Source organism: Amblyomma maculatum, chromosome 10, assembly GCF_055883805.1.
Source record: "Amblyomma maculatum isolate TAMU_Amacu chromosome 10, ASM5588380v1, whole genome shotgun sequence".
Taxonomy (NCBI): Eukaryota; Metazoa; Arthropoda; class Arachnida; order Ixodida; family Ixodidae; genus Amblyomma; species Amblyomma maculatum.
The window spans coordinates 131,308,857-131,321,035 of record NC_139353.1 but is presented as its reverse complement, the minus strand read 5'-3'; the positions used below and the strand labels follow the sequence as shown (position 1 = coordinate 131,321,035).

The window sequence follows — 12,179 nt, the reverse complement described above, 5'->3', positions numbered from 1 at the left end:
AGCTATCATCCCACGCAATGCAGGCACGCCAGGGGAAGTGCCCGTGGCTCTACCTTGCAGTGCCGCTTACAGCCGTCTCATCCGTGGGAGTCATTCTGCCAACGGCTTCCATTTCTATGGCTGTCATCCACGACTTGGCGCAGTTAACCCCAGACAACATGGTACGTCACGCGAGCCTCCCGCACTTTTGACCAAGCAAGGGAGTGTTTCAAAAACCTGGTTCAATAGGCGTCAGTTTGTAACCTAGCCTCGCCGTGGTGGTGCACTGGTTGGGGCGCTCAACAGCTATACCCAAGGATGCTGGATCGAACCCCCGCCGCGGAGGCCGCTTTTCAATGGAGCAAGGCGGTTTTGTGCTTTGAAATGCCAGTTCAAGTCTCGAACCCCAGGTGTTCGAAATTGCCGGACCTCTTAATTATGGTGTCTCTCATTGCGTGACCCGCTTTACGACGTCAAACGCCTCAAAACGAACAAAGCTTTCCTGAAAAATACTGCTTTGATTGTTCAGAGTGAATAACCCAAGTCGGAGTAGTGCTATCATGTTTTTCAGAGCTCGCAACAATTGTTCGGGAGTGGAACTTGCACTGAATTTTGTTATCTGCCTACCGGAATGTGCGCCGCAACACGAGTTGCCTTTTATCTTGCCTCGCATCATGGGCGGAAAATAATTACATGTCGTGCTCTGTAAGACCAAGGTTTGAACGCGCTAGAGAGTAATTGACCACACCAATTACTGCGTGCTTCTGTTTCAAGCCAGTCTGCAACCTTATTTTGGCTATTATAAGCGCCTTTTATTCACTCTTAACTACGTTTCGCCTTTTTTGAGGTATTCTTCCTTCAAAATGAGCTCTCTTACATACTCTTAACATCAAAGAGGAGCTAGTTCAACCGTTTGGCTTAGAACCCGGATAATCGGGTTCAGTAGACAAGCATCTCAACCACTGAGGATTAGCGTCGTTTTCTTTTTGTTTATTAACTGAGCAACGCGGCGTTCGCTTCCGCCACTTATAGCAAGATTTTAGGGGAGGTAACCCTCCACCCTTTCTTTCCCTGGAATTTTTTTCAGCTTCAACGCAAGAGCAAAACAGGCGTGTCTCTGGAATCGCTCATCGCTGTCATTACTGCATCAAAATAATGGGAAACAGCGCGCAGTAAATCCTGACACTGACTTTTCAGTTACGGCCGCCTTCACACTTTAGTAAACCGATTTCATGAGAATATTCCTAAGCCGTACTGAGCGAACTACGAGAAGTGTGGTATAGCGATGACGAAGGGTTATATGCCGTCTATGTACTCAATTCACATCACATCACTTTCTTACCTTAAAGACCCCCGGTGGGGGGTATTACATAAGGTGTGGGTACATGTATGAACTTTATATACAAAATAAACATAAGGGGTGGTACACGCGTAAACATATTATTGGTTGAATGTGGCAGTTATACAATCACAAAATGTGGATGGGCAGGTGATTCCAGCAATGTCGTGTGGAAGGCCATTCCAGTCTACGGCTGAACGACGGAAAGAATGACGCCGCAAATGTTGTAGTATGAGATTGTGGACGCGCAACTTGCAGGGGATGACCAATGCGGAGTGAAATGCGTGCCGTAGAGCTGATGTAGGGCGGAATTCCAAGTGAGCTGAAAAGAAACTTATCGAACAAACACATACTGGCGATTCGACGACGACATGCAAGATTTGGTAGACCGGACATAGCTTTTAAAGATGAAATACTGGCATTGTATGAATAGCAGGAATGAATTAATCTAGCGGCTCGATTCTGAAGGGATTCAAGTGAAGTTATTAGATAGATTTGGGTTGGACTCCAGGTGGGGGATGCATATTTAAGTTTTGTTCGTATTTGTGACTTGTATGCGAGAAGTTTTACGTCTGGTGGTGCATGGCGCAAGTGCCGTCTTAGGAAACCAAGAAATCTATTGCAATCTTCATCGCCGGACTGAAAGGCAGTTTATGAAAATTGTTACGCTGACGATAGTGATGGCCTAAAACGAGATGTGGTTTCAACCTCAAGTAACGTTTACTACGGGAATATAGAAAATTTCAGCCCCCATGGTAGCACGATGTACTGCATACCGATGTGCTTGATTACCGAGTCGGTAGCAGTCAGGTAGAGCATCCGCCCCGTATTCGGAGCGGTCCATGTATAGAAGAAGCAAGGCACACACCAGGCCGCCTCTAATACTGCATTTAATACCCGACTCTTCCCACGGCTGTCAATGTGCCAACATGGCGCTCAGTCTTCTCTCTCGCACGCTCAGTCTAAAAACCTCATCTTCCTCGTCGTTCCGCTTGCAGATTCTTGCCCAATCTGCACCACGCTCCTCGCCCTGAGATGAAACGTAGCTCGAAGCCGGAACAGTCGCCACCATTCACTTCACTTCAATGGCTAACATATGAAATCGTTACAACTCGATCGTGACTCTCGTCAGTCAATGATGGCATGCTCCACTAAGACCGGTTTCCAACTTCTACAGCCGGACACCAACATTGGAAACAAGATGGAAACGTAGTGGCATGGTGGCACAAGTCCGAATCACACTTTCGCCCTCGCAATGAGTCTAAATTCTTCTGAGTATTCTTCTCCTATATGCCCTGCAACAGACTGTGCTGGTTGGTCGGCGCTGATCGACTATAGTACATGAACCTCTTATCGCTAATCTTTTTGATCTGCAGTTAGTCTCAATGCCCACAGCATTGATGCTGTCATCCAGTTTCCGCTGGACCTCTGGCTTTTTGGTTCACTTCGTAGGGCTCTGGCTCACTCTCCCTCCTCTTCTTGGTGGCTCCGTGTAGTGCTCGACGATGCCAAGATGGAAAAGGTAACGTTACAAGGGAAAAGGCGCTGAACTTCGATGGCATCTGCTTGTTGGAGCCGTGTTCCCAGGCATAATGATCTTGTTGTGGTTTAATGCCACTTCACCGTAAGCATAAACGTCATTGATCCTCTTGATCTCAACCCTGACGCATCTCACAAGTCTGAAACAGCACAAACACTCTAGCACAACACAGCGCAACACTGACATAACTCTTGGTTTTCAGTGTTCTTTTTCTGCGCACTGGCCTTTCTTTCTTCCTGTACCTGTGAAACCATTTCCGCGACTTTACAAGCTGTTTGATGATTCGTTGCCTTCCTTTCTCTTCCTTCCGCCCTGCATAAGTTCTTGCGGCATCGCCCGACCTCGTTCGCTCGTTTATACAATAACACTGCTAACAAAATTTTCGTTTGCTACCTCGGCCTCTCTGACAAGCTCTACAGAAGTCAGCGTGTCTGATAGAATCATTTTCGAGGGGTCTTTCTTCCGCCGGTTATTTTGAGAAGTTCCACTTGTGAGTTCTTCAAGGTAGGCTCTGTGCTGCTGGCTTTCTTTGTCTTGCGCATAGTCATTGAATGCAATTTCATAATTCTCTATTGTTTTCATCTGGATTACTTTCGGTGATCGCTTCAATGGCATAACATTAGGTACACGAGCAACTTGTTGCACTCCTTTAAAGTCGTCTTTTGATGCCGGTGCAAAAACGATCTCCGTTGTGCACGAAACAGAAGCGTCACACCGCCGTTCAACGCGTGTAACTTGTTCGATGCTTTCTTTACTGTAGGAGAGCCGCGTCAGGGTAGGTTCGAAATTGTAATACGCTTCTTCGAAAGGTTGATCCCACAGTACGGCAGCCTCTCCTTGGTGACTGCTGACATCGCTCTGGGTCCACTTAGAATCATCACTCGTATTAGCCACTCTTCACGACGCTGTGGTGTACTGTGCCTTCAGGGCTGGCTCGGTAAAACGAAAGTCAGGCAGTGGTGTCACCGCGGTGGAACTTTCGTCTTGTGTCTCTTTAGGCACAATGTGAGAATCGGCGGTTCCGTTGGTAGTTGCTTTGGCGAACAACAATTCAGGCTTTGAAGGGCTTCTGCGGACTGCAGCTAGAAGAGGCTGGATGGCTGAATTCGTCTGAAACGATTCGATGTCTTTCTTTCGCGCCATAACATAAATTCTCCCTACATTGTGTCACTTCTTTGAAACTTTCCTTGTAGCTTTCTACCTGTTAAGAGAATGACTTCTGATTGGAAGCTTTGTTTTCCTGCCGTGAGCTGCACTTTTCTCTTACGTTCGATCCCGCTGCTACTTTCGTATAGGATGCAGCTGCTGCAGGGAGCTCCACTACTGTATTCATGAAACAAAGACTGCAGGCAACAATAGTAGGCCCCTTAACGCCCTCGATGTGATGGCAGAGGAGAGTCATTGTCTGTGAGGTAGTTTTCCCATACTGTAGTGCGGCTGCGGCGCCTTCGCAGACGGTGCCTCTAAAAGCCTGCAGCTTCTCGTGCAGTACGCGCGAGCCGTCGTTGCATACTTATATTCTCACGTGAAGAAGCTTTAGTGCAAGAATATTTACTGGGCTAGAATTCAAAACTTCTCTTGCTTCTTATAAGAGCCGGGTCAGAAAAGTGCTTTGGACCGCGCGTTTCCTTTCGATACGCTCCTTGGTATATCAATGCAGCCCTCTTCTCTTTGTCCGGTGGGATTTGATGGCGGAGCTCCTGATATCTTTTTGGAGTATCGCTGGCGTTCCTTTCGCAAACTCCAGGAAGGATCGTTGGAGGAGCTCACATTACCCTCCCGGGTTTCGGCACCGAACAATATAGAAGAAGCAGGGTGAACACCAGGACGCCTTTAACACTGAATTGAATACCCGACTCTTCCCACGGCTGTCAATGTGCCAACGTGGCGCACTGTCTCTCCCATGCGCTCAGTCCAAAAAACTTCTTGTAGATTCTTGCCCAATCTGCAACATCATGATCGATCCCCGATGCTGCCAGGTACCCACCGGCCTTCAGTGGGTACAAGCTTTCCCCCGGCTTAGCTATCGGCTTTTCTGGGGTGAGGTGCTTGGGAAGAAAGGGTCCCATAGAACTGACAATATTTAGTGCTTCAAGAACAAATACATGCCAGTCTGGCAATCCTATCTGCCACCATTCGTTAAATGTATTTTTTCAAAAAACGCATTTGTTTGTTCACCACATCGTCAAGCCTTGAATCGTTGTACCCTATCCATCATACCAATGAGAAAGAGCAGGGATATGAAGAGTGTGACATCTCGAAGAAACATGTGAGCAATCAGGGACGGCGTAGTTGGACTTTGCATTAAGACAGACAACCTTCGGTACTCTACTTGCCTCCACCGTAGCGCGCTGGCGTTTTTACATTTGGACTTGATATAAATGCGGTCACCGTGGCCGTGATTGCATCCGCGCACTGCAAAACAGAATAAAAGTTGCAGCAGTGAATTTGCAAAGGATGGTCAGAACTCACGTTCACTTCGCTCACGCGCAGTGCACAGAACCAACTGTAGAACGAGTAACGGAATGGGCGCTCCATTGCGCAATTTTTGTGATGGTGGCAAAAAACCTACGCTGAAGTTTCTGACATTCATTAAAATAGCTATCGTACAATCATGATTATATTAATAGTCCAATGATTATTAAAAAGGTTGCGATAACTTAAAGAACTCAATGCAGTATATATTATGGCCACATTTTTGAAGTGCACAAAACAAGGCCGCGGGATCGACACCCGGCCGTGTTCTGAACGAGGAAAATGCGAGCTAACCGGGAGCTGGCTGTGGGTGTAGGTACAACCTACACGACGAACGAGAAAAGTTGCTTTAAGAGGTCTGGTCTTTGGGCGCACAAGTTGAAATTCACCGTCGAGAGTATAATTCAAGAGGTACACTAATGAAAGCTAATAAAAAGAAATGGAGATTGCTGCGCACCTACTGATGGAGTAATCAATGACTGAATGTTCAAACTTTGTTCTCATTCGAAATGGAGGACATGCATGCACAACCACCAAAGGTGAGCAAGGAATCGTGCTCCTCTTTGTGCCACTTTCGCTCCGCAGGTCTTCGCATAAACAGGCCCACAGGCGCACTTCTTTGGCTGTCACAGGCCAGTATCGGCAAGAGGGGCATTTTCGTTCAGCAGTGCAATTCCAGTGGCTCTCTGAATGCTGTGCTGTAGACTGTGCGAGATGTACGATGGTTTTCCATATAACTAATTAAACAATAGTTTCCTTACGGTTTGTTTTAGTACTAGTTACGAGATAGCTTAAATTGGCTGCACGAGTAATAGTTGCAAACCATTGCGAAAGCACAGCCTTGAGGGTTATTCTGCTAATGTTACATTGCTGCAGCTGTATTTTTTCTAAATCCTGCGTCGCGAAAAGAATGCATGCTGAACTCTGAACAATAATTTCCCGCGACGACCCCTTACCAGGGCTGAACGGAGTACGACCTACTTGAAAGCAAAGTCCTGGTCATGCGATTAATAGTATGTGATTATTTGTTTGTAGACAGGCGACTGTTACGCCGCCCAGGAGAGTACGGAACCAAATCAAGCAAGCAGGAGGCAGTACTTTGTCAATCGTTCGAAACAATTGATGCAAGTCGACCATTATGCAAGATGTAGAGATAATCGGGAAAGTGCGAAGCAGTGACCACAGTATGGTGAGGTCCCGAATTAGCCTAAATCTGAAGAAGGAACGCAACAGGTTAGTAAGAAAGAAATCCATCAACGAATTAGCGGTGAGGGGGAGGGCAGAAGAGTTTAGGATCTCGCTACAGAATAGATATTCAGCTCTAACTGAGGATGGCGACATTACCCTAGAAGCAATGAACAATAGTTTCATAGATATCATTACTGTGTGCTCTGTAGAAGTAGGCGGTAGGATTATTAGAGAGGGTACCGGTAAGCTGTCTAAGCAGACGAAAAATTTGATTAAGAAACGCCAGAGTGTGAAAGCTTCCAATCCAACAGAGCAGATAGAATTAGCCGAGATATCAAAGCTAATCAATTGAGCGTGCTGCAAAGAACGGGGGTAGCCTTAAAGCGGTAAAAAAGAAATTGGGTATAGGCAAAAACCAGATGTATGCGGTAAGGGACAAGGAGGGCAACGTCATCACGAATATTGACAAGATGGTCAAAGAAGCTGAGGAGTTCTATGCAGATCTCTACAGCAGCCAAAGTAGTCAGGACCGTAATGAGATTGGCGGTAGCGAAAAGCAGTCAGACGTTCCACCAGTGACGAAGGACGAGGTCGAGAAAGCATTAGAAAAACTTTGAAAAGGGAGAGATAAGCTGGCGAGGTTCAGATAACTACAGATTTGTTAAAGGACGGAGGGGGGGGGGGGATTTCGGGCTAGAAAAACTGTCCACCCTGTATACGCAGTGCCTGGTGTCATCGATGGTACCGGATGGTCATCGATGGAAGAATGCAAACATTTTACTCATTCATAAGAAAGGGGACTCTAAGGCCTTAAAATTACAGACCAATTAGCTTACTCTCTGCTACGTATAAGGTATTTACTAAGGTAATCGCTAATAGACTCAGGACAACCTTCGACTGCAATCAAGAAAAGGATCAAGCAGGTTTTCGGAAACGGTACTCTACTATCAATCATATCCATACCATCAACCAGGTGATAGAAAAATGCTCGGAATATAACCAGCCCTTATACATAGCATTCATTGATTACGAAAAAGCATTCGACTCAGTTGAAACCTCGGCGGTGATGCAGGCATTGCGAAATCAGGGGGTAGACGAGCCGTACGTGAAAGTGCTGGAAGATATATATAGTGGCTGCACAGCAACCATAGTTCTGCATAAGGAAAGTAACAAAATTCCCATAAAGAAAGGTGTTAGGCAAGGAGACACGATCTCCCCGGTACTATTCACAGCTTGCTTACAGGAAATATTCAGAGACTTGGAATGGGAGCAGTTAGGGATAAAGGTAGTTGGAGAATACCTCAGTAATCTGCGATTTGCTGATGACATAGCCTCGCTAAGTAACTCGGGGGATGAACTACAACTAATGATTGATGACCTAGACAGGAAAAGTAGAAAGGTAGATTTAAAAATCAATATGCAGAAGACTAAGGTAATGTTCAACAGCCTCGGGAAGGAACAGCAGTTACGTAGCGAAACACTGGAAGTAGTAGGCGAATATGTCTACTTATGACAGGTAGTAACCGCAGATCCGGACCATGAAAAGGAAATAACAAGAAGAATAAGATTAGGATGGAGCGCATTTGGCAAGCACTCGCAGATCATGAGTAGCAGCTTTCCGGTATCGCTCAAGAGGAAAGTATACAACAGTTGCATCTCACCAGTACTCACTAAGGGGATGAAATGTGGAGGCTAACCAAGAGGGTTCTACTTAAGTTGAGGACAACTCAGAGGGCTATGGAACGCAAATTCGCAGGGGTAACATTAAGAGGTAGGAAGCGGGCAGAGTGGGTCAGAGAATTAACTCAAGTTACTGTCATTGTAGTGGAAATTAAGAAGAAATGGGCTTGGGAAGGACATGCAGTGCGAAGAGAGGATAATCGATGGTCGCTTAGGGTAACAAACTGGATTCCAAGGGAAGGAAAGCATAGCAGGGGGCGTCAGAAAGTTAGGTGAGCGGATGAGGTTAAGAAGCTTGCAGGGGTCAAATGGATGAAGCTAGCACAGAACCTGGTTAATTGGAGGAATGTGGGAGAGGCCTTCTCCCTGCAGTGGGTATAGTCACGCTGATGATGATGATGCTCCTTATAACCGCAGGTGATTCCAGGAATTCTGGTGAAAGGGGCAGCGACACTAGCGCTGCTACTGGCCACAAACGCCCTGACTACAATCTCAGTTCTCGAATGGGAAAACCGCGTCGGCTTCCTGAGCGAAGAGCGCAACTCCACGGCTATTGTTCTCCCGGATTCCAAGGACATAATCTAGTTTTAATTCCTTACGTTTTATGATTTCGTCGCACCCTTTCGAAGTCATCTTTCGCCGAATAACAATAAATATGGATTCTTATCTTCCGGTTGCTGTTTTCACTGCCCTTAAATAAACAAAAAATTGTAGCACTGCAGTACCATGCTCTGTAGAAACATGAAAGCCTGAGCGCTGTTGCTACTTATGTTGCCACTCTAGATGCGTCGTTAGGTTTTGTTTATTTATATTATAATCCTTGGCCATTTTAATTAAAATTTCAGTTTTGCTATTTTTAATGCACTATCTCTTATTTCTTTTAACGACCTCCAGTGTCATTACTCTAAATGAACCAAATTGTGGAAAAGTTTGCAAGAAGTCGACGTGCAGCAGTACTAGCTCGCTCGCCTGGCACACAGAAGGTTCGTGGTGCGATCCTGGCGTGGAAACGCCCTAACTACAACCTCAGCGGTCGGATGGGAAAACCGTGTCGGCTTCTTGGACGAAGACCGCATTAGTGGAAATGATGGCGGTGGTATGTGTGTTATTCAGATGGACACGCCCTGGTGACACGCGCTTTTCGCACGCATTGCTGAAGCAAGACGTCAGTGAAAATATACATCATCCCGGCCGTCGAAATTGACTGCTGAGAGCAGACAAGGTGATTAAATGATGGCGCTCAGTGAAAAGGAACATGGCAGTCAACGAAGGTTACGAAAGTCAACAAAGGCGCTTCGCGTTGACGGCGTTGCCACCGCTTGCACACACTATCGCACGCCAGCAGTCATAAAAAGGGCGAAGGCGACGTTGCCTGTACGTTCGCTTTTATAGCAATGCTCGCAAGAACATCGTGCGGTGCTTGGTCCGCCTGCTTTTTGCTTGTGGTAGAGAAGCGGCCTTCTTTGTGTGCGTAAATGCATGCAGGGACCTCAGTCCAGTGCCTGGCGCTAGGAATTGCTGCACAGTTGCAAAGATTTATTGAAGTCGCTGCAGCAAAGAGAACAAAAAAAATTTGCTGATTTCATTTTTATTATTCTGTTTTCATCAACAATCGCTTGTCAGCGTTAATGTCATGATTTTAGTAAAGAATAGGTTGGGAGACCGTTTTATGTGACTAAGCTCGCCTTTAGGGAAAGGAAGCTGTTGTTGGACGATGTTTATGTTCTGCGGGGAAGAATGTGCAACTATCTCCTTGGCAAAGAAGAGTATGATGAGAAGATGTACTTGAGTGTAGGAGAAGAGAAGTGGTGAAGAGGAAGTTTGTGTTTGTTGAGCCACATTTATGGGTATTATGCAGCTCCAACTTCCCCTCAAGCTGTTATTTTGAAGCGGTTGTTGTTGTCGTTGTTCTCCTCTAATTTGAAGCATTGTGAGAAAGCGCACCAATGTGCTAGGCGGAAGCCGGCCGCCATAAGCAAAGGGACACGTGTGTGAAAGCTTTGTTTGGAAGTGGAATACGTTTCCGCGTTTTATTGCTACAGCAATACTACTCTAGGTTTCGAGCTTTCAGCGTAGCGTGGCATCTCTCACGTGACGCTGTGACGTCATACCTCACGTGAAACTAGGGTGAGAGCTGGGCTACCAACTCATGCGGTCGGCGTAACGCGGTCGCAGGCACGTTCATACGGTTTAGTTAAAGCGGGACTTTATAAGTGCGCTGGCAGGAGCTGCCAACTTGGGTCTCTCGATTCACATGGGACGGTTATGTCAGAATCAGCGTGCTAGGACACTGACATTCACGTTACCCCTCTAGGCCACTAAGACATGCTGATACGACTTGGTTAAAGCGGGGCTATATGTGGGCCGAGAAGGAAGAAAAAGAGAAGAAGAACGCTCTGTCACCCGCAGCTAATGCTTTCGCTCAATATTTGGTTCAGCAGCGTTGAACCCTTGTAGGAAACGCCAGCGAGCTACGGAGACTGAAGAAGAGCGTGATGAGCGTCGAGCCAGGCGGCGGGCTCAAGATACTGCTCGGCGAGTGCATGCGACTTCTTCACAAGAAACTGAAGAAAACGAAGAATTCCCAGGAGGTAGCTTGATGGCTGCTCTTAACGGTAATAATGAAGAATCTACAAGTTCGCTAACCAGAGAAGAAAGTACGAATGCAACTAAGCGGCGACAACGTGCTGAAGAAAGTGCAGGACGGCAAATGCGACTTCAAAAGGAGCGTGCCTATTGAGTAAAGAGTAATGAAGCCAGGAGGAAACGGCGTGTAGAGGAATCGCCCAAAGAGAGAGCTGAACGTCTTAAGAAGAGGCGGGAAAAGCCACTTGCACCGAGTTTGAAAGAAGAGTCAGAGAGTTCGACTCGGCTACACGTGAATTCCACAGAAGAGTCACGAACAACGCTTTTGGAAGTCTGTGTTCAGTGTGTGGTTTACTATGGCACAAAGACTGTCTCACTCCGGTAAGCAACCTCGGGTTTAATCTTCACATTCTACGGCATACATATCCAGATTGGGACGATGATACCTTAATAAATGCAGTTGTATGCCAAGCGTTTAAAATCAGCTTAAAAGAACAGAAAATTCATACTACAGTGTGTCTAATGTCTATAAATATCCGCCTATGTCAGAGGGCTTGCCACATTCGAACTCCGTTGCCGAACGTATGTTGTCTCTGCTGATACCTTTTGTCCAAATCAGGCGCCTAATAAACCGGAGAAACGGGCTGTACGGAATCGAAGGGCCAATTGCGAATGTGCCGGTTAACACGGATGAAATGTTGAAGCAGCTGTCGAGAAACATAGATGACCAACAGTCTGTCTTTTTGAACATTAAGAGACACCTCTTTACGAAAACTGTCTACTTGGCAGACAAAACATCACGAAACTACTGCCGTGGGTAGAGGTTCTTAAAGACTGACTACTGTACAGGCACTGTGATATTAAAATTAATGCAGTTAAGCTAAATCAAATCATTGATCTAGACGAATAAAATACGTTTGAACTCGAGCACTGTGAGATTGCTGAGGAAGACCTCTGTGATCCTATGGTCGAAGCAGTTGCCTTAACCATGGATCAACATACTATGGTCTGCTGTGAAGACTTCACCTTAACAATGGCTCCAGGCGGAGGAAAGAAACCCATGAGTATATCCTCTACAACACTCACGCAGAAGAGCTGTCCTTTCCTCAAATATGCTTAGGCCATGCAAGATATATCAAGCCAGAAGCAAAACCATCGATCTTCTCCATGGCTTCATCTAAGATTAGCCCCGCCGGGGTGGCGCAGTGGTTACGGCGCTCGACTACTGTGCCCAAGGAAGCGGGATCGAATCCCGGCCTCGGCGGCGGCGTTTCGGTGGAGGCGAAACGGAGTGGCGTCCGTGTGCTGTGCGATGTCAGTGCATGCTAAAGAACCCCAGGGGATCGAAATTTCTGGTGTCCTCCACTACGGCGTCTCTCATAGCCTGAGTCG

The 12,179-nt window shown here is 46.5% G+C and overlaps 1 protein-coding gene across 2 annotated transcripts in view; it reads left to right on the top strand.

Moving 5' to 3' along the window:
• Positions 1-8,868, top strand: part of LOC146177471 (uncharacterized) — a 70,835-nt gene extending 61,967 nt beyond the window's left edge. For both annotated transcript variants that reach the window (XM_084580460.1, XM_084580459.1), the window contains 2 exons: positions 24-161; positions 8,619-8,868. In XM_084580460.1, the coding sequence (XP_084436586.1) occupies positions 24-161; positions 8,619-8,786 (306 nt within the window). In that variant the 3' untranslated portion in view covers positions 8,787-8,868. The remainder of the gene's footprint in view (positions 1-23; positions 162-8,618) is intronic.
• Positions 8,869-12,179: the final 3,311 nt, after the last annotated feature.